This window comes from Cibotium barometz, chromosome 49 (assembly GCF_041138505.1).
Source record: "Cibotium barometz isolate CiBa-2024 chromosome 49, ASM4113850v1, whole genome shotgun sequence".
In the NCBI taxonomy this organism is placed as follows: domain Eukaryota; kingdom Viridiplantae; phylum Streptophyta; class Polypodiopsida; order Cyatheales; family Cibotiaceae; genus Cibotium; species Cibotium barometz.
In genome coordinates, this window is record NC_141094.1 from 23867600 (window position 1) to 23889045 (window position 21446).

Sequence of the window (21446 nt, forward strand, 5' to 3'; positions counted from 1 at the left end):
ATCCCACAAGCATTTGAGTTGATGCTCATAGGGATTGCCAAGCTAAATCCCATCTACATGTATGAGGAAGAAAGAAAGCATGCATCAATGTAAAAAGAAAATTACCAGACACTCCCACTTGATTGACTTCAAAACAGTGCTGTCTAAATTTATCATCTCATAAGATGTTAGAAGAACATCAAACTTAATCCTGTCCTGCTTGCTTTGTTTGACTGGAACTGGCTTCTTCTTCTGTTTTTTCTTCTTTTGAGGAGCTTTATCCTTCGGGAGATAAAACTCAAGCTCCCTTATGACAGCCCGAGATTGAGCTGATCCAACATACATAACCTGGAACAGAAGCACGGCAGCATCAAAACAAGCTCCACGACTTCCACAACAACAAGGGCATCACTAAATGCATGACATGAGGCCTACCACATTTATTTGAGGCGCCCAAGTTGAGAACTCGCGTTCCCAATTACGCAGAGTAGAGAGCGGTGCCACCACCAAATGGGGAAAAGTAACACCTTCATCCATGAGAGAAGCTAAAAAGGATATGCTCTGAATGGTCTTCCCTGTTTTTTAATGAAGTATTAAATCCAAAATCTTGCTGTTAGGGATTGAATAAAACCTAAACGTCATGCATAAAGTTAAAAGAAAGACCAGATTGAGCATTATTTCTACACTTACCAAGACCCATCTCATCTGCAAGAATCACATGCTGACCTTGTTGCCATGCGAAGCGCAAAAAGTTCAAACCTTCTAGCTGGTAAGGATGCAAGACACCTGAGAAAAACACTTGAATGAGGTGAAACACCGAGACAGAACACATATAATATGGCAATCTGCTATTCGTCTATGTATAGTTGATCAGAGAAAGCTATGATTCAAAACCGAAGATGGAAAAGGGGCATTTTCGTGTGTATCTCAAACCTCCAGTCAAACACTTTGGAGTTTCCTCAAACGCCTTGAAGTCTTTACGTTTTTTGAAGACTTCCCTATCATTTGCAGGGCCCTTCCTCTTTTTTGGAGTGATTGCACGTCTCGATTTGAGCTTGTTGAATCTGTCAATTTGAGCTTGAAACGTAGCAACGTCTTCCTCTACCTCCCAGGATATGTCCTCATAGCCAAGCTCTTTCCACTTGACAAGGTATTCCTTTATATTGCCAGTCTGCCTGCATTGAAGATGATTACAAACCTTTATCTAGTTCATGCAGACTTTTTAAGTAACATGCATAGACCATTTTCAAATAGCAAAGTCTTTAAGGTGTTTTGCACAATTAACGTGTCAACCACTACAGTTATCACAGTTGAGCAATACAATGAGATAGCCAGATCGCCTTTATTATCAGGGCCCACATGCCATCGACATGGAGGTGGAAAGAGCATGATTGATTATTTTATGGGGTCCCATTAAAAGTTCCACATTTCTCTGCCCATGCCCTTGATTTAACAGACTAAATGCTTACACATTTTCTCCACCCATGCCCAGTAACGGACCATTCATACCTGTCTTCCTTCTTAGTTGTTCCTGCCCAACCAGTCATCAGTACCCAGATCCTCTATGCAATTAAAACCTGTCTGCCTTCCTCACCCACGTTGACACTTTTCCCCCACCCACAAAAAAAATCCCTCCTTAGTCAGCTGTGCCATTCATACAGCAGCTCAACAGTTCTTTAATTTACGAAGTCAAGTCTCTAGAAGGCATACATGGCAAAATGGTTGGTATGACGATAAATGCAAAACCCTATCAATAACCAAATCCATAAAAAGGTTCGAGAATGATAACAGACAAAGACCATGAAGGACTTCAATCAGAGTTACTCATGGCTGTACCGCAATTACGCCTAGCCTCTTTAATGAGGCGGTGTGCCAAGGCTTCCCTAATCTTCTTCAGTAGATAGACCTATTCCTATTCATATGGCAAGGGACCAAAAAAATCTACAAAACTAGTCAAGTAGGTTTTCCGTAAGACCACTCTACATTGGACATCATTTTCACATTCCCTCAAGCCAGGCTTATTTGACCCATAGAATAAAAGAGGGCTAAGGGGGAATTCCCCTCCCCACTTCAGTCATCAATCAATCTACCTCCTCCTCCGCACCAGTCAAGTAGTATAACATGAGCTCTCAAGCGTGCGTTTGAATGCCAATAGTGAGCAAAGTCACCTAGTATTTGAGGGAAGCATCTGCATTTGACCAACTGGTCACCTTTTCTTAAATTTACAATTTTAGCACTCAACAATCTTTTGTACTTTGGAGCGTTTGCTCACACAATAATATAGAGATTAGTTGTAGGTTATCTGGATGTGCTATCATTTCTATGTAATTTCAGTCTTTGGTTGTCATTGTGTCTCTTAGACAATAGCCTTGCATTTGGTATCAACGCTTGTCACCTAGAGCCCCGGTGCAAGTGGTTCTAGAATACAACAAGGTTACACTCTTATAAGTGTCGAGCTTACCATGAAGCTCTACTAGCGAGATATGTGAATGGTCTACAAATCGGAAACACTACCAACTACCGATCCCGTGCAAGTGGTTCTAGAGTGCAAAAAAGGTTACAATCTAAACACCAAGCTTATGTCACCTAGAGCCTTTCTTTCGATAGAATCCCGTGCAAGTAGTTCTAGAGTGCAGAAATGTTACACTCTAAAATGCCAAGCTAACCGCAAAGCTCTATTGACAAGATATGTGGAGTCGTGGACGGTCTACAAATTGGAAACACTACCAATTTGTCCTTTTTAAACTAAGGTTCTTGCAAAGTTTTATCCCATTTGTGACCGTTGCCTAATCAAGGGTCAGCTCATGGAGTCACCGAAGCAGTCAGGTTTGGGAAAAGTTTTCATTTTGGGTACCTTTTGCCTTTCAGCTTTTCATCATGGCAAGCCAACAATGCTAGAAATAAATTCCTAACTGCTTTTCCGATGTTGCCCCATCCTAACAACATACACATGGCCCCCAATTGGATGGTTGAGCACAAATGTGCTTGGCCCACTTTACGACAGCGGCGTGGCAACAATACACGCCTTGCCAGTAGTGACTGTGCTACTGTAGACACACTTCATACAAATATACAACACTATGAACAGCGTATGGCCTGTCTGCAAGGTTTTCATGCAGCACGGCTGGCAGGACAATCCATGCACTAGCTCTCGCTAGACATACAATAATTTCATACTCACATAGGTCATACAGTATGTCATGTGCACAGTGTGTATCTACCGTGTGCTACACGCACACAAGACTAGCTTCGAGGTTTGGGGAAGCTTGGAGCTAGGCAGGCTGATTGGCGAGCTGAGTTAGGGATAGACTAACGGGCGGGCACCCAAGTATGGATGGGCGGGCGCCCAAGTGTGGACGCCCGATGACCGGCCAAGAGCCTATAAAAGGGTGGCCAAGGTTAGTCATTAGTCATATAGAGTCTCGCGTGATTTGTGAGAGCTCTATGGTCTAGAGCCTAGATCTAGTGCAGAAGTGCACCTACTTTATGCAGCCGAGGCCGATAGCAAACTCGAGGCTCGCGAGGGTAGCTTTGTGGCGGTATGGGACGTCGCGAGCAAGAGATTGGTCAGTACGTCCATCTAGTTAGCTCAGCTCATGGCTCGGTGGGGACAGCCAAGTCTGTGGGCTTGCCCACGGCTATCGTGGTTGGGAGGTGAGTCAGTCCTGCACCCCCTTCTTGTTTGTTTGTTTTGTTTGCAGGTTTCGAGTCTCGTACCAGGAACATTCCACGAGGAGATCTCGTGGGGATTTGACAGTGGTATCAGAGCGTGCCTCGTGAACGAGCAAGTCGGTAGGTAGAGAAGATGAGGTCGAAGATAGGTATGTGTTCAAGAAGCTTGCTGTTTTGTTTATGCATGCTGCTATTTTTTCAGATAGAATGTTGTTTTTTTTCATCAAAGAAACCCGTGATGAGGGAGTAGGTGGTTTAGTAGGGTTGTTTTGCTTTGCAAGAAGAAGGTTGGTTGTGTTTGTGCAGTCGCATGAACAGTTGTGTGAGAAAAAAAAGCATGTTCGCTTTTTTACGAGAGAGAGAGAGAGAGAGAGAGAGAGAGAGCGAGAGAAGTGATCGATTGGCTATGCGTGGTCGCGTTCTGGTCGTGGGCTACCGGCTGTGGGAGGAACAAGCGTGCAGGCGACCAGGCGTATAGGTACCCAGGCCTACGCAGGCAGGCGCCCAGGCCTACGCCGGCATGTGGCCAAGCCTACGCAGGCTAGCTGGCGCAGGTGGCCATGGACACCCGGCAGCAGAGCATGCGACGGCAGCCAGGCAGGTGACGGCAACAGGGCAGGCCAGCGGCACTAATTCTAGGAGGGGGAAAAAAACAGTAAAAGCATTCACGCTGATTTGGGTTGCTTTCGTTTTTTGTTTTTTTTTTTTACTTTTTTTTTTTGAGAGTTTAAAGACCCCCCTAAGGTTTAAAGGTGTTTTTTTTTAGAAAACAGAATAACACAAAAGCAAAAGCTCAAGATTGCTTTTGGGGAAGCCTATATATTCCCCTTAAGCGGGCTTCTTGCCACACATCTCTCAAGTTTTCAAGCTCTCAAGCTCTCAAGTTCTCTAGCACTTTCTTGTGCAAGATCGAATTTTCTCTCCACTTGCCCTCTTCACGATGTCGACCCAAGAATCCGAGTTGGAGCCCCTTATCGAACGTGAAGGCTTGCCGGCTATACAGAAGATACCGATGTCGATCTTTTTGATGATTGTGTCCAAATCAGATTTCCAAGAGTGCAAAGTTGCTCTCGAAGCTTCTTCTTCGGAACGTCAGGCACAAATCGCCACGTAGATGCAAGCTTTGCAAAACTCCATCTCTCTTTTGACCACTACTCTATCTACTACTCTCTCGGTTATGGATACCTTGGCCTCTGCTTTAGGCCCCAACATTACTCCAGAACAGTTCAAGGACGAGCAAAAGCAGCGTACCAAGGAAATCGTGGACACTTGGCTACATAAGTGGCAAGTCCATTTTCAGTTTCATCCATATGATGATGGAAAAAAGATCCAGTTAGCAACAGGTTTCCTCTCAGGCAAAGCTTTGCTTTGGTGGAAGGAACTCAACCCTAAGCCAACGACTTGGGCACAATTCGAAGACGTCTTCAAGAAGGAATTCCTCAAGAAAGAGGATGATTATGATGATGTTGCCCAGTTTACAGCTTTGACCATGACCTCGTAGCACCTCACTTATGAGGTCTACCTCCAGAAGTTTAGAGACTTGCAGATGAAAGCTACAAAGATGGATCCCGCAACTCTTTTGGGATTCTTCGTAGCCGGTTTACCCAACTCATACCGTTTACAGGTTAAAAATAACAAATGCAAAACTTTGGACGAGGCCATTCATTCAGCTCGTATCTATGATGATACAATGGTCTCTTCCAAGTCTAAACCCGTTATCGAGCAGGGGAACAAGCACAAAAGGAAGTTCTCCGCACCAATGGCTAACACAACTGAAGGAAAGTCTTCGGACCAACCTTCGAAGAATTCAAGTACGACACCAACGAAGAAGAAACGACTCCTTAAGGCTTTGAAGCTCAAGAAGGAGGGAAGTTGTTGTCAGAATATGCAACGGAAATGATAACAAAACTTGGGTTGACAAGAGCAAGTAGAGTGCAGAAAATAGACAGCACAAGAGACACATAGAAATAGGCGTGTAAACTCTTCTCTATATACAAGATCCCGCAGAAAACTGAATGAGAAAGTGGTGGGGAGCATGGGGCATATTTATATGCCCCATGGATGCAGTCGGCCTGCGCTAGAGGCTCTCCACGACTACATAAAGCAGTCGGCCAGTAGAGAAACTCCACGCTTGCTGAATAGGCAGTCGGCCAGCCACACGACTGTTGAATGGACAGTCGGCCAACCACCACATGCTCCTGCCAACATCTGGCATCCATCCACACCACCGAAAAATGGAAAAAAATAGGAAAAAAATACGGGGAGTGAGGAAAAATGATAAAACACCTATACAGGACGGGCACACCCACAACAGAGGCCCTGGTGTATAAAAATAGACAGGAGATGACTTCTAACATTTGTTTCATTTGCGAAGAAAAAGGACACATGCGTAATGAGTGCCCGAAGCAAAAGGGTGCAAAGACTAACGTAGGACCCAAGCCAAAGGCAGCTAACCAGTTGTCTTTGACAGCTATGTCAGTTACTGTACTTTTTCGCCCTAGTACATGTTCTGATTGTCTGTTCAACTCTAAAGTTTTTTGCTTGAATGATCTTCTCCAGTTTATGGAGAAGTGAATGGCCATAGAATCCACATTCTTCTAGACCCTGGCAGCTCACACAATTTTGTTAACTACAAACTTGTGCAGAAATTGAGTCTTGATACGTCACCAAGCGATCATACCTATGAGGTACGCCTACCTGCGGGTCGGCAAGTATGGGATCGAAAGGTGGAGATGCTACCAATCCGGATTCAGGATTACAAAGATACTCTGGAATGCTATATTATGCACCTAGAACATGTAGACTTGTTATTAGGGATTGAGTCGTTTAAGACTCTTCAAGTCCAGATAGATTGGTCTAGTCATATTTTTTCTTTTCAGCATAGGAACACCCAGTATAGTATTTTAGGTGATTGTATACATCCCTCTCAGGGACCTCTTGTAAATACAATTGATTTTGGAAATATAATGGATTCTTCTTTGTATACTACTTTCCATTGTGTATTGATTCCACTTTCTTCATTTCTCATACCTTCTATGGATGTCAATGAATTAAGTGCATTTGAAAGCAAAGAATTACAGAAGATACTTGATTCGTTTCAAGATGTATTTCCTAAGGAACTGCCATCGGGTTTACCACCTGAAAGGGCAGTAGATCATCGTATTGACCTGATCCCTGGTGCTCATCCTGTTAGTATTCCACCTTACAGGATGAGCCAACCTGAGGAAGATGAGTTGGCTAAACAACTCGAAGATTATTTGAGGATGGGCCAGATCCGTCCAAGTAAATCACCTTGGGGTGCACCTGTGTTGCTTACAACACCTAGAGAATGTGTATAGATTACAAGAGATTGAACACGCTGACAATTAAGAACCGTTATCCTCTCCCTAGATCAGATGACCTGATTGACCGGTTAGCAAGAGTAAAATATTTCACAAAGATAGATTTACGTACTGGCTATCACCAGATACGTATTCATGAAAGGCATGTCGAACGAACTACCTTTCGGACTAGGTATGGCCATTACGAGTTTCTCGTATTACCTTTTGGGTTAACCAATGCTCTAGCCACTTTCCAGCAAATGATGAACGATCTTTTTCGTAAACATTTGGGAAAATTTGTGGTTGTGTTCCTGGATGATATTTTGATATATAGTCGTACTCTTGAGGATCATGTTAGACAACTCACGATTGTCTTGTCTATTTTAAGACAGAATCGACTATATGCTAAATTAAGTACATGTGAGTTTTTTATGACAGACATCATTTACTTGGGACACAAGATCACTAGAGATGGATTGAGACAACTTCGTTCTTTTCTCGGTTTTGTTGTTTTTCTTCGGAAATCTGTGCGGGAGTACTCTCAGCTCACACTACCGATGACCGACTTGTCGAAAGGTCGTGGACGTAAGTCAAATCAGCTATCACTTGGAATAACGATTTGGATATGGCCTTCAGACTTTTGAAAGATAAAGTCAAGGAAGCACCTATCTTAGCATTACCCGATCCTAGTTGGCCTTATGTTCTTGAAACTTATGCAAGTGACTATGCCATTGGGGCTGCTCTATTTCAAGATGGTAGACCTATTGCTTTTGAAAGTAAAAAGCTAGACGACACTCAATCTCCTTGGCCAACCCTTGAGAAGGAGCTTTATGCTGTGATTCATGCTCTCAAGGTTTGGAGACATTATTTATATGGCTCCAAGTTTGTGGTCTTGATTGATCATCAGTCAATCAAGTATGTATGTGATGCGGATGATTTGAGAGGAAGGAAAGCTCGTTGGGCTAAGTTAATGCAAGATTTTGATTTTGAGATTCGTTATCGAAAAGGATCCATGAATAGTGTTGCAGATGCGCTTATTCGAATTAGAGAGGTGAATACTTTGTCGTTCACCGAGATTTCTACTGACTTATTTCAATCATTGAGAGGGCTTTGCAGGACTGATAGTTATTTTGGTTCATTTTGGCAGAAGATCCAGGACGGGAGCTCATTGATTGACCAAGACTCGATGACTGAACAGCCTACCATTCAGGCTGCAGGAGGCCAGTGGATAATTCGGAATGGTTTACTATTCCGTAATGACAAAATTTGTGTACCACAGATCCCGAACATTAGGTCCAAGATTCTTAAGGAGTGTCACGACGCCTCTTCTGCTGGACACCCTAGGATACACAGGACACTATCGTTAGTGAAACACACTTTTTATTGGCCAAAGATGAAAGGGTATGTAGAAGATTATGTTCTAAAGTGTCAAGTTTGTCAAGCAAATAAAGCTGAACACTTTAGATAGGCTGGGTTGTTGCATCCTTTGCAAATCCCAGGTAATAAATGGGAAAGTATTTCCATGGATTTTATTACTGGATTGCCAAGAACACATCAAGGCCACGATTCTATTTGGGTTGTGATAGATCGCTTGACAAAAATGGCTAGATTTTTACCGACCCGGAAGACTTACAGCCACGCAATTAGCACGGCAGTTTATCGAGCAATTGTTTAGACTATACGGGTTACCACAGGACATAGTCAGTGATAGGGACTCAGTTTACGAGTGATTTTTGGAAACTTGTTTTTGAGAAGTTGGAAACAACTTTGAATTTGAGTTCCTCAGATCATCCTCAAGCTGATGGTGGCCAGACAGAAAGAGTGAATCAAATTTTGGAGGATATGCTTCGAGCATATGTATCCAAAAGACAGAGTTCATGGGAGGATTATCTTCCTATGTTAGAATTTGCATATAACAGTACTAAGCATACGAGTACAGATTTTAGTCCTTTCATGCTTATGTATGGTTTCCAACCTAGATCACCTGTTACAGTAGGATTCTCAGGACTTCTGTAACGGGAGGCGCACGCGTGTATTGGAATCGTATAAATGTGAACAAGATTGTGAGCACTTAACACTTGAGCATTACAACCACAAAGCTGAAAATGATAGTACACCACATAAAGGGGCCGATGATAGGCTGACCCCCCCTCCCCCTTTAGGTTATATTACCAAAAGAGTCTGCAAAGTACAAGATTACGAGTGCCTTGGGATTCACCACCAGCCTGCACCTGATTCTTCCAAATACATCATGAATGAATACATTTCAAACAAGAGAATCTGTAGGTACATCCGCCCTACACACAGGTACATCCGCCCTGCACAAGCCTCTTCACAGGTACATCCGCCCTGCACAAGAGTATCACAATCCTCACAGGTACTCCGCCCTGCACAAGATGTAAATGGATCTTTAGGCCCTGTTTCCACGCGAGAAACTGATCCAGAAACCTGTGTTCTCTGCAAGCAAGTGTCCCCAATGCTTGCCCTAAGCACCTGCTATACCAGGAATCCTTGAGACACATCCATGCTCACATATTCCATTGCTGTCCGGCCTGTTTTGTGCAATAACCAGTCCAAAACAGCAACTTTCTATCGCGAGAAATCCACCTGTAAAGGGTCCTACAGCCCTGTGGAGGTCCCTAGAGCTGTCCTGTACTGTCCAAGTTGACTTTGGACACCTGTAACCAGCCCAAAACTCACAATAACCAGAAATTGCAGGTCTGAAATTTACCAACCAGCCCTTTAGAAGAGTGTGGGGATCGTTGTCCAAGCTTGTGTGAGTCCGGGAAGCAAGCAACCAGCCCTGTAGCAACTCCCAAAGCTCCAACCAGCTCTCCAATGTGTTGAAATAATGAATAAAGCAGCCCAAAAGGGCCTCTTGAGGGAGGCGCCTTTTTCCAGTGCCACCTAAGGGGCCTCGTGGGTACACATACTGGCTGACATGTGTCCCCATAAGGTGTCCAGGTAGGTGTCCAGCCCATAGTGCTCCATTTGTCCTGTTTGTATAAGTTTAGGTCCAACCAAATGGGAAATGGCCATAAGCTGTCCGGACTTCATTAATTTTGGTCCAACCAAATGCGAACTATTATAAGTTGTCCGGCCACTTATTAATGAGTGTGGACCTGCAAACCAATAAACCTTAGTAGTAAATGAAGTAAGCTGTAAATTGAGTGTGGACGCACTTACCACCTGCAAAACCCATAAACCCACAGTTTTAGGCCCAAACAGGAGTGCACACACGTGTCCACAAGGTGCCCGGGCGTCCCCGGTCCCTCGGACTTCACAAGCCAAAATAACAAGCATTGTCCAGGCAACAAGACAATGTCACACAAAGTAAAATAAAGTTATGGCATGCATCATTTATGCATTGTGCACATGTAAACTTGGAGAACCACCTATCAATATTCTTGTACTTGAAAATATTCCGCCTGCCATCATAACACACCATGTGTGCATGGCCGGAATCCACACGGGCACCGCCCGAAAGTCCACAAATGTCCTGTCATGTCCTTGGACTCATATGCATCCACTCATATGATCCATACACATGCCCAGGTATAATACATACATGCATCCGCATGTTTCTAGGCCTGACACGCATCCGCATGTCCCTAGAATATAGGGGTTTGTGACATCCCCCCGGCTTCTTTTCAGTTGACCGCAACTGAAAAGCCTCCAGATAGGCCTTCAAAAGATCTGGGTAATCCTCGAAGTAGGCCTCATCCATCCATTTCGCATCCAAAGCTGAATAATTCTTGAACTTCACAAGGTACCTACGAACAAGTTTGCCTCCCGCAAGCTTTCGTTCCTTGTGAAAAACAATCTGTTCAGGTTGAAGAATCTCTTCCAGCTCATCCACCTCGGGTGGGTCTTCCAAAACCGGCTCAAACGGTGTCGGTCCCACATAAGGCCTCAATAGGCTCACATGAAAAGCATTATGCATGTTCCAATGATCTAGGAGTACAAGCCGAAATGCAACATCATTGATCTTCTCCAAGATCTGAAAAGGTCCATAGTACCTGTTGGAAAGTTTAGGGTACTTTCTCTCTTTCCCTGGCCTCTTCCGAAGGCGTGCCTTTTCAAATTTCAGCAAGACCCAATCACCTTGTTTGAATTGTACATCCCTTCTATGCTTATCACCTGCCTTTTTATTCTTGGTTTGAGACCTCTCTATGGCTGTCCGTACCTGTGCAAATGCAGTATCCAAGTCTCTGACATACTCATCTGCTGCAAAAATCTCATCCTTTGTACGAAGGATGGGTGGTAGTACCACCTTGCCATAGATAATCTCAAAGGGCGCCTTGCCCGTAGAAGTATGTACCGTATTGTTGTAGGCAAACTCCACAAGTGGTAAATACTTTTCCCAATCCGATTTGTGGTCGGATACATAAGATTTCAGCAAGTCGAGGACGGCTGAATTTGCTATTTCACTTTGCCCATCTGTCTGTGGATGGTAAGCTGATGAGAAGTTCAGCTTTGTACCCATATTGTCAAACAATGCGCGCCAAAATAAGCTTGTGGTTCTAGGATCTCTATCCCCCACAATAGATTTAGGCATGCCATGGTGTTTGAATATCTGTGCCAAAAACATCCTAGCCATATGATCTGGCTTTATTGTCTTGCGCACGGGAATGAAATGTGCCTGCTTGCTAAACCTGTCAATGATGGTCCAAATAGCATCATTTCCCTGTGGCGTCCTTGGCAAATCCATAATGAAATCCATAGCAATGCTTTCCCATGGTTCATTTGGTATAGGCAAAGGTTGAAGCAATCCAGGTGTTTTATGTCGATCAAACTTGACCTTTTGACATACCATACATTCACGTACATATGCTTCAATATCCTTGCGAATATCTGGCCAAAAGAAATACCTCTCCAAAGCTTGTGCTGTGGCCAAAATGCCTCTATGACCTGCATATGGAGGAGCATGGCACTCATCCATAACCTTATGGCGAAGGTTCTTTACCACACACATACGATTTTGCATCATGAGATATCCATCTCTTATAATATAAGATGGGACAGCAATACCCTCTTGTAATTCAGCCCATACATGTGCAAAATCCTCATCCAGATGATAAGTATTACGCATATCCGATAAGTCCTCATGGTATGTAACTGTAATAGCATGAACCTGTGGTCGTCTAGATAAGGCATCTGCCACCACATTCTTTTTCCCTGGAGTGTGTAAAATCTGAAAATGAAACATTGAGAGGAAATTTGCCCATCTCATATGCTTCTCTAAGAGCTTACTTTGAGTCAAAAAGTATCTCAAACTTTGATGATCAGTTTTGACCATAAAATCAGCCCCTAAAAGATAGTGTTTCCAAATAGTAAGGGCATGAATTACAGCCAAGAACTCCTTCTCATAAACCTGTAAGTGAAGCTCTGCATGTTGCAAGCGTCTGCTCTCATAGGCAATGGCATGTCCTTCTTGGTTCAAAACAGCCCCTATGCAGTCCCCACATGCATCACATTCCACCACAAAAGGTTTGTGCAAATCCGGAATAATGAGTACCGGTCCCGAGATGATTGCACTCTTCAACTTTTGAAAGGCATCTTTCTCTTCTTGTGTCCATTTAAAGATTGCTTTCTTCTTCGTTAACTCATGTAACGGAGCGGCAATGAAAGCAAAATGCTTAACGAACCTCCTGTAGTAAGCACATGAACCAAGGAAGCTCCTCACTTCATGGACTGATTTCAGCTCTGGCCATTCTTGCATGGCTTGTATCTTTGCGGGATCCATGCGTACACCATCCTTTGATACAATGTGACCAAGATAGTGAATCTCTGGGAGGAAGAATTCACTCTTTTTTGCATTTATGTAGAGCTGATTTTCCTTAAGCTCTTTAAACACAATAGCCAGGTGCTCACGATGTTGGGCTTCATTCTTTGAGAATACAATAATGTCATCAAAGAATATACCCGTGAACTTTCTATGCTTTCTGAACACCCTGTCCATCATCATGTTGAAGGTAGCGGGTGCATTTGTAAGGCCAAAAGGCACCACCAAAAACTCATAAAGACCAAAGGCTGTCCTAAATGCAATCTTGTGTACATCTTGAGGTGCCACTCTCACTTGATGATACCCACTCTTGAGGTCTATTCAGCTGAAACATGCCGAACCTTCAAGCTTGTCCAAGATGTCATCAATGCGCGGAATGGGAAACCGATTCTTGATGGTTATCTTATTGAGGGCACGGTAATCAACACACATCCTGTAAGTACCATCCTTCTTTTGAACAAGAAGTACCGGCGAGCAATATGGCGAGGAACTAGGTCGAATCAAACCCTTTTCCAAAAGTTCATTCACCTGTGCCATAATCTCTTCTTGTTGACTAGCACTCACCCTATATGGTGGCCTATTAGGTGGAGAGCTACCGGGAATTAGATCTATGCAATGATCTTCCGGCCTCTCTAGTGGCAACCTTGCTGGCAAAGCATTCGCAAAACAATCTTTGAACTCATTCAAAAAGTTAAGCTTGTCTTGATCTAATGTACTAACATCAACACTAGAATGTTCAATGGTATCACGTACAAAAACCAAGTAAGAACAAGCTGATTTCTTTATTGCCTTATTAATTTGTACATGGCTTACAAGAGGTATGGTACTTCCAGTAGTACCAGCATCTATAGAGTGCTCACGGCCTCTATGTACAAAGCTAATTTTCTTCTCTTTGTAAGCCTTAATAGGCTCTAAACGGTGATGCCAGGGCATCCCCAACAAAACATCACAACCTGTAAGAGGAGCCACTAAAAAGCTCTCATGGTCGAGGTAGTCCTGTATATGTACACGGAGCTTACCAATGACCGGAGTTACATCAACCTGTTTGCCCTCAAAGGCCGCATCTGCATTCATTTGTATTCCCATGTCTTCCACATTGAGACCTATGGCAGCAGCCATCTGTACGGATATAAAGTTATCTGTGGAAGCATCATCAAAAAGAAACAAAGCGGGCTGATCCTTCAATTTGCCCCAAGCCTTGCATATGACTCTACCCTTGGGCTCATGCCCTGTATTACCCTGCACATCGGGTACAACATTCACAAGAGGCTTTTCCACATTAGGCTCAGCATTCTTAGGATTCTGTGGGCATTTAGGATATATATGATCTTTACTGCCACACTTAAAGCATTTTCCAGCCTTCCTATACTCTTCCAATTGCTGTTTTGAGAGCCCAAAATTGTGGCGTTTACCCCCCGGCTTCGTTTCGGAGTGATCCTTTGCATCTCGGCCATCTTTGGGAGCATTCTTAGGTGGCTGTCCACCCTTTTTCTGGTCATAACCAGTCCTGAATTTGCTCTTGTTTTGACCTGCAAATGGCTTATTTGTGGGTGCTTTTATGTGCAAGTTCTCCGCAATCATGGCTGAGTGTATAAGCTCTTGTATGGTCTTATTTGGGTACACTCCCAAGCTTTGTTGGATGATGTGATGGAGCCCCGATTCAAACTTTCTCTTGGTTTAGGTTTGAGTTCTTTCCACCAGAGTAAAGCTTTGCCCGAGAGGAAACCTGCTGCTAACTAAATCTTTTTGTCATCGCCATATGGATAAAATTGGAAGAGGACCTGCCACTTATGTAGCCATGTGTCCACAATCTCCTTGGTACACTGCTTTTGCTCGCCCCCAAACTGTTTCGGAGTAATGTTGGGACATAAAGCAGACACCAAGGTATCCATGCCCGAGAGAGTAGACAAGGCAGTGGTCAATAAAGAGATGGAATTTTGCAAAGCCTGCATTTGCGCGGCAACATGTGCCTAACGCTCCATGAAAGAAGCCTCGAAAATAACTTTAAACTCCTGAAAATCAAATTTAGTTACAAAATCTTCGAAAAGATTGCCATCAGCGGCCTCAGTAGTAGGCAGGTCTTCACATTCGGGAACGGGTTCCATCTCCGATTCTTGGATCGACATCTCAAAGAGGGAAAGTGAAAGAAAATCTTGGCTGGAAGCAAGGAATAGTGCTAGAGAGTTCGAGGAGATGTGTGGCAAGAAGCCCACTCTAGGGGTATTTTATAAGTCCCCCTAAAAGCGCTTTGATTTTTGTATGGCTTTTGTGTTTTTTTTTAATAAATTAAAAAAAAACATGCTAGATGGCTTTTATAAAAGCCACATAGAAGACTTGTAAAAGCCACACTTTTAAAAAACACACACACACATAGGCCACACATAAAAGCCACTTATAAACTATTAAAAGCCACATGTTTTTATTTTTTAAAAACGCTCTTTGATTTGTTTTGTTAAACCCCACGCTGCAAGGTTTTTTTTTTTAACGAAAAGCAATGTGTGCTTTTTTTAAAAAAACGAAGGCTAAAAGCAACGAGGACTAAAAAAAACATTGAAAAGCGGCTACCCGCTGCCCGCCACCTGCAGGCTGCAGGAAATCGTACGCCGACCGCTTCGAACAGCAGCAGCGCCGCGCGAGTGATCGCCAACCAACCCGCCACTCCTTGCCAACCGTCTTTGCCTGCCAATTTCATTCGCACAGGTTGACTCTGTTCGTGACCATAGCTGGGATCTTTGTTGCTGTAGCAAAAGATCCGACAACATACGAGGTGCCTACACAGCCATCAACACTCGCTCCCTTTCTTTCTCTCGTTGTTTCATACAGCCGGCAGGGTCTCCTCTTCTTCTCTCTTTCACTTGCTGATTCATAGCCGACTACACTCTTGCTTCTCTCCTTGCCAAAACAAAAGCTCTTCTCAAGCAATCTAATCGACCCTTTGCAAGACCAAAACCCAACCCGGATTCCAACAATGCAAACATAATACTATATGCTGAATTCTGAAAAAACAGCACTATATACGAAAAAACAACAATCATCTCGAACTCATACCTCTTCCTTTGACCTCGTTCTTCTCTACCTACCGACTTGCACGCTCTTCAAGGCATCCTATGATACCACTATCAAATCCCCAAGGGTCTCCTCGTAGAACGCTCCTAAAACATGACTCAAAACTTGCAAAACAAAGCAAAACAACGTGTGGGGGGTGCAAGCCTGACTCACCACCCAACCACGACAGCCGTGGGCAAAACCCACAAGCCTTGGCTGTCCACCGAGCCACAAGCTGAGCTAACTAGCAAGACGTACCGACCAGTCTCTACCCCGTGACGTCCCATACCGCCATGGAGCTACCCTCGCAGGCCTCAAGACTGCTGCCAGCCTCGGCTGCATGAAGCAGGTGCACGTCTGCACAAGATCCAAGCTCCTGACCATAGAGCTCTCACAAAGACTCGCGAGACTCTATGAACAACTGACTAACCTTGGCCACCCTTTTATAGGCTCTTCGCCGATCACCGAGCATCCACACTTGGGCGCCCGCCCACCTGTCAGTCTATCCCTACCCCAAATCGCCAATCAGCCTGCCTAGCTCCAAGCTTCCCCAAGCCTCGAAGCTAGTCTTGTGTGGGTGTTGCACGTTAGATAGACTCTATGCACATGACAATAGACATGAATATAGCACGTACGGGCACGCACAGAGATGTTGTTGAGCTGCTACAGATTTAAAAAACAGGCTGAAAACAGCTTAAAACAACAAAAACCTGCCAAAAAGCAAGCTCACGTCCTCTTTTGATGAGTTTCCAGCCTTACAAAAGCATGTCCAATTAAAAATAGAGTGTCCCATCAAAAATAGAGTGTCCATGCTCAAAGTTGATAGGTATAAATAAATACGCACTTGTGTTGTAAATACACCCATGGTTACATTTAGGGTGTATCCCTTCTGTTCAACATACACCAAAGGATCTACAATGGTACCATGAGGGCTAGACTAGCTTTGCCATCTCTATCTCACACATACACTACAGCTAGCCCTTTTTCCCTTTCTGGTTTGCAGTGTATATTTATTTTACAAGCTAGTTTGACATGTTTAAGTTGGGCTCATGGACCCTTGTGGTCTGTTTTTAGACATTCATAGATTACTGTGTGTGTATAAGCATTTATTTTAAAAGGACCGACTATGGTGAATCTTCAACATGAATCTTAGCACATGTCATTACCTAGAATCAAGCACTTTCTCTACAGTTGTCCACTCTGACCTAACAGGCGCCCAGTCATCCTCCAATGCATTCAGACTTCTTGTCGAATCCATTTGACGGCGAAAATTGTTCAGCTTCATCTTCAAACCTGAATATGCTTTTACAGCCCTTTCCAGTTCAACCTCAGGAACCCTGAACAGAATTCAGCACCAGTTGTAATTTACTTTGGCTACACACACACACACGTGCCTGCCCACACAAGCACACGTCTAATGGCAGGAAAATATGGAGAAGTTAGGTTTTCCTCGTGTAAAGGATGCACAAGAAGTCACAATACCATGAACAATGCAAATGTGATCTTGATTTCCATTTCACCAGATATTGTCTTGTTAACGACTCTGATGATGGATCAACTGTGTCATCACTGCTTTCTGGTGCTCTCATTTGACAATCCAAGAACTTTTCAATTTCTGATAACGGGTCAACCTGCATGCACCAGACTGAAAAGGCTAAATATTGGGCTCCCGCCTCATCAAAGGATAAAAAGGTGTGCTTGTCAGAGACGTAAAAGTCTTACACATTGAGGACAGTTCCATTTTCCCCTCGGAGCAACCTTGAAAGGTGGATTTAAACACCCAAGATGGTATGCTTCTGGACAAGTGCTACAAGACATAAGCTTGTCCCCTAGACCACAGACAGAGCACGAATCCGCTTTCTGATGACAAGTACAACATCTTCATCAGACTCAATATTCAATATAGTAAAAAAAGATACGTGCTACTTGGAACAGCCCAAAAGCACCTGCTTCTTCTTCTTCTTCTTGCTTGAAGATTGTTCGATGTCTTTCTCTCTTGCATCGTCCGACTCCCAATCCATATCTTCATCGGCATCTTCAGCATATGAGGGTTTCCTCACGGACCGTTGCCTAAGTCTTTCCGGCTTTCCTGCAGGCTCCTGTACAAAAAGACAAGAGACAAAACCAAAGCATGTAAACACACACTTGCATAGCAAGTACCAGTTGTGTTTCAGGCAATTGTCTGCATCATCCAGAGGCCCACAAGCTACTCACTTCCATTGGCGAACCATCTTCTATCTCATCCACCTCAGCATCAACTTTGTCCATGTCTTCATTGCTTAAAACTCCACCTTCTAAGGGGCTTTGAGCATCACCACCCATATTGCCAGGCGCTACCTGGGGAAAGAATATGAACATATCAGGAATTGAAGAGTCACAGAGTGCATGGATAGATAGGTGTATTAGTAATGAGAATATGTAATGAAGCGTAAAAATGTTCAAGATAAGCCAATTGTATTGAGAAAACAAGATGCAAAGCATTTAAATCGTATTTAGACTGAGATCCAAACTTCAACACGTATAGAAATTTCAAGAAGCATTGTTGTGCAGTAGTAGCTGTGGTGACCTGTTGATTAGAACATGATAGTACAATGGTTAGAAAGCTTTGAATCCCTTAAATTTGAATGGTTACCAATGCCATCGACCATGGCATTGAATTTCTGATTACTGTATTCTGTCAATATCAAATCAAATTCGCAAACGGTCCATCCTCCACAGTTAGGACTTCCACACACCTTCCCCTGCCCCTCTCTCTCTCTCTCTCTCCATAAAAGTAAAAACCACCCTTTCTAAGGGAAAACAAAGCGATTTGAAGTTACATAGCAAGCACAATCAGCTCTCCTATAAGCTCAAAACACTCCCAATCAATTCACAACCTTCAATTGCACTATCTGCTCGTGTATTCTTCATGCCCTAGCAAGGGTGATAGCATTGAAGGTTAGAACTCTTCAAGCTTCATCCAAAGGCTATAGGGGGGCATGAATCTTCTTCAAGCCCCCAGGGCCTTCAGCACAGCATGTAAGGCCATAATTCGCCGTGCCTAAGCTAAGGTGGCAGCATGGTAAGGCATGCCCCTAGAGAAGGAAAAATGCCCCCTTTTGTGCCCCCACCACCTATATTACAGAATTACAAAAAATGTAGTGAGAAGAAGTGGACGAGCATGAAAACAATCAAATGCAAATGGTGCTGCGTAAATCTGCTCAGGTGAGAATAATCACACGTCGGAGATGAAAAAAATCAGCAGCCTTTTCTGGGTTTTTTTTTTCAAGGAATGAAAGGAAGTGGGCTGTTTCTCCTACCTCCATGCCATCTGCTGACTGGCTTGATTCTGTCATGAAGCTCTGCTGGCTACGCCCAGAAGAACTGAAGATGCTGGATATGGGCGGGCGCCCAGAAAATTTGAAAAGCCTGGCCCAATTCACAGCCGATCCGCTAACTCCATACCACAAATGCACATGAATCGCCCGTCCCAGCAAGTTCTAAACTTTTTGACTCCAATTAAGGGTTTCCTACACGTGCAGGCATACCCAACTTCAAATAGGGTTTCCTAACTGGACCCAATTGCCCTCTCTGCTCGCTTCATCAGCTCCGGACTCGATCCAAATAAACAAGAGACCCTTCTCGGTTCTCTTAAGTGTGGCAAAAACCTCTGAAAAACCACGGTGCTTGGCCGGAATTCGCCCACCTGTGAGAGTTTGTGACGTGGGTCCTCAGTGAGATCAAAAGCCTCTTCTGCTTCTGCTGCTTGCTGCTCTACTACTACCCAAACAACAATAAAAGTTCCCTCCTTGAGAAGCGTTTTAACCACTTGCTGTTATTTTAACTTTATTTGCACAACCTACCCCCCCCCCTTCAAACTCTTGTAATTCTAAGTTTAGGGTTTTGCCCAATTGAAAATAAAAGCAATAAAGGCCACTAGTGTCACATCCTCAATTAGGTTTTACAATTGCAATGGTTAGGTAGCTTAGCAAAAATAAGTTTTTGTTAATCTAATTATTTAACTGTAGGGTTACCTCCCTAATCTCCTAATGTAAAAAGTTTCACAGTATGTATTTGCACAAAGAGCACCCTCTCTACATTTGTGTAACCTAAATACACATTTTTTGTCATGATAAATTGGTTGGAACATTTCGATATACAAAACACTATGAGTGTTTTAGTAATGTGTGTTTTACCATGCTAGTAAGGATATGAAAAGCCATTGTAATACATTGGGTTAAGTAAGACTATAATTTCATGTTATCATATGGTATAGGTCTCATATTTTTAAAATTTCTGTGAGACATCTTGCTATGGACCAATGTGCTAACTCATAGAAATGAATGTCCCTTCTTCATTAACTTATAAGATTTTTTTTAAGAGAATTTACTACCATATACTTGGGGCATGATTATAAGCACCATGTGCAATATTAAATTGTAGTATCTGTTAAGTACTACTGGATATGAGTTGATAATAAGAAAGCCAAAAATTTCTAATGTATATATGTGTATGTATTGATTTAAAAAGGTAAACTCTTCCTAGCACTCCATCTGACCTATCATAATTAAAACACGAGAGCTAGCTTGCAAGGGAGGGATTAAAGCAAATAATCTCACTCTATAATGCTTGTGTACCAAATTCAGCAATGCACTACTCTAAAGTGCAAACACATTCACGAGGGAAGCATACGTTAGGAGAGGTCTAATCTTCATGAATAGCAACTCGACTCTTATATACAATACACAAAGAATTTTTGTGGTAGTTAGGGAGACGATACACAGTAATCATGAGTATAGCACACGGAAGATAATGGGACCCGTAGACTAGAGTACAACCTACACAAAGGGGAAAGAAGATTGTCTCACAAGGCAACCAAGGTGAATAAGCTTTAGAGGTGAGCGTAATATGGTATGAACAAACCCACACATGGTGCATTTTGTTATTGTGAGTTTCATTATGGATGAGAAGAGCTGCTGTAGTGCATGGAGGAAAAGAAGGATAGTGTGATTATTTGATTGAGAATTTGTCCAAAGGAGTGTTAAATGCCTCTTTCTACTCAAGAAAAATGTATTTCAATGCTATGAGTTTCATTCTAGGATGAGAAAAGCCAAGTGAAGTGTAGCTTTGATTGAGAATTTGGCCAAAGGAGTGTTCAATGCCTCTTGCTACATTCGAGCAAAATGAACTCACTTAGCTCTTAAAAACAAATATAGTACACTATATTACACCCTCTTGGGGTTAAAATGCATACTTATATATACATACAATTTAGTGCATGGAGGAAAAGAAGGAAAGTGTGATTATTTAATTGAGAATTTGGCCAAAGGAGTGTTAAATGCCTCTTTCTACTCAAGAAAAATGTATTTTAATGCTATGTGTTTTATTCTAGGATGAGAAAAGCCAAGTGAATTGTAGCTTTCATTGAGAATTAAGGAGTGTTCAATGCCTCTTGCTACACTCGAGCAAAATGAACTCACTTAGCTCATAAAAATAATAGTAGCCTCTTGGGGTTAAAGTGCATACTTGTATATACATACAATTTAGAGCATGGAGAAAAAGAAGGAAAGTGTGATTATTTGCTTGAGAATTTGGCCAAAGAAGTGTTAAATGCCTCTTTCTACTCAAGAAAAATGTATTTCAATGCTATGAGTTTCATTCTAGGA

General features: G+C 43.0%; 1 protein-coding gene across 2 annotated transcripts in view; it reads right to left on the reverse strand.

Moving 5' to 3' along the window:
* Window positions 1–19682, reverse strand: part of PKL (chromatin remodeling factor CHD3 (PICKLE)) — a 51501-nt gene extending 31819 nt beyond the window's left edge. For both annotated transcript variants that reach the window (XR_015264086.1, XM_086786523.1), the window contains exons 1-10: window positions 19101–19682; window positions 18016–18138; window positions 17748–17900; window positions 17524–17661; window positions 17284–17432; window positions 16968–17138; window positions 913–1154; window positions 670–765; window positions 415–554; window positions 106–327 (exon numbers count right to left, since the gene is read on the reverse strand). Coding sequence is in view for 1 of the 2 variants with exons in the window: in XM_086786523.1 (XP_086642649.1) it covers window positions 106–327; window positions 415–554; window positions 670–765; window positions 913–1154; window positions 16968–17138; window positions 17284–17432; window positions 17524–17661; window positions 17748–17900; window positions 18016–18138; window positions 19101–19136 (1470 nt within the window). In the remaining variant the exon portion in view is untranslated. The remainder of the gene's footprint in view (window positions 1–105; window positions 328–414; window positions 555–669; window positions 766–912; window positions 1155–16967; window positions 17139–17283; window positions 17433–17523; window positions 17662–17747; window positions 17901–18015; window positions 18139–19100) is intronic.
* Between the last annotated feature and the right edge of the window lie 1764 nt (window positions 19683–21446).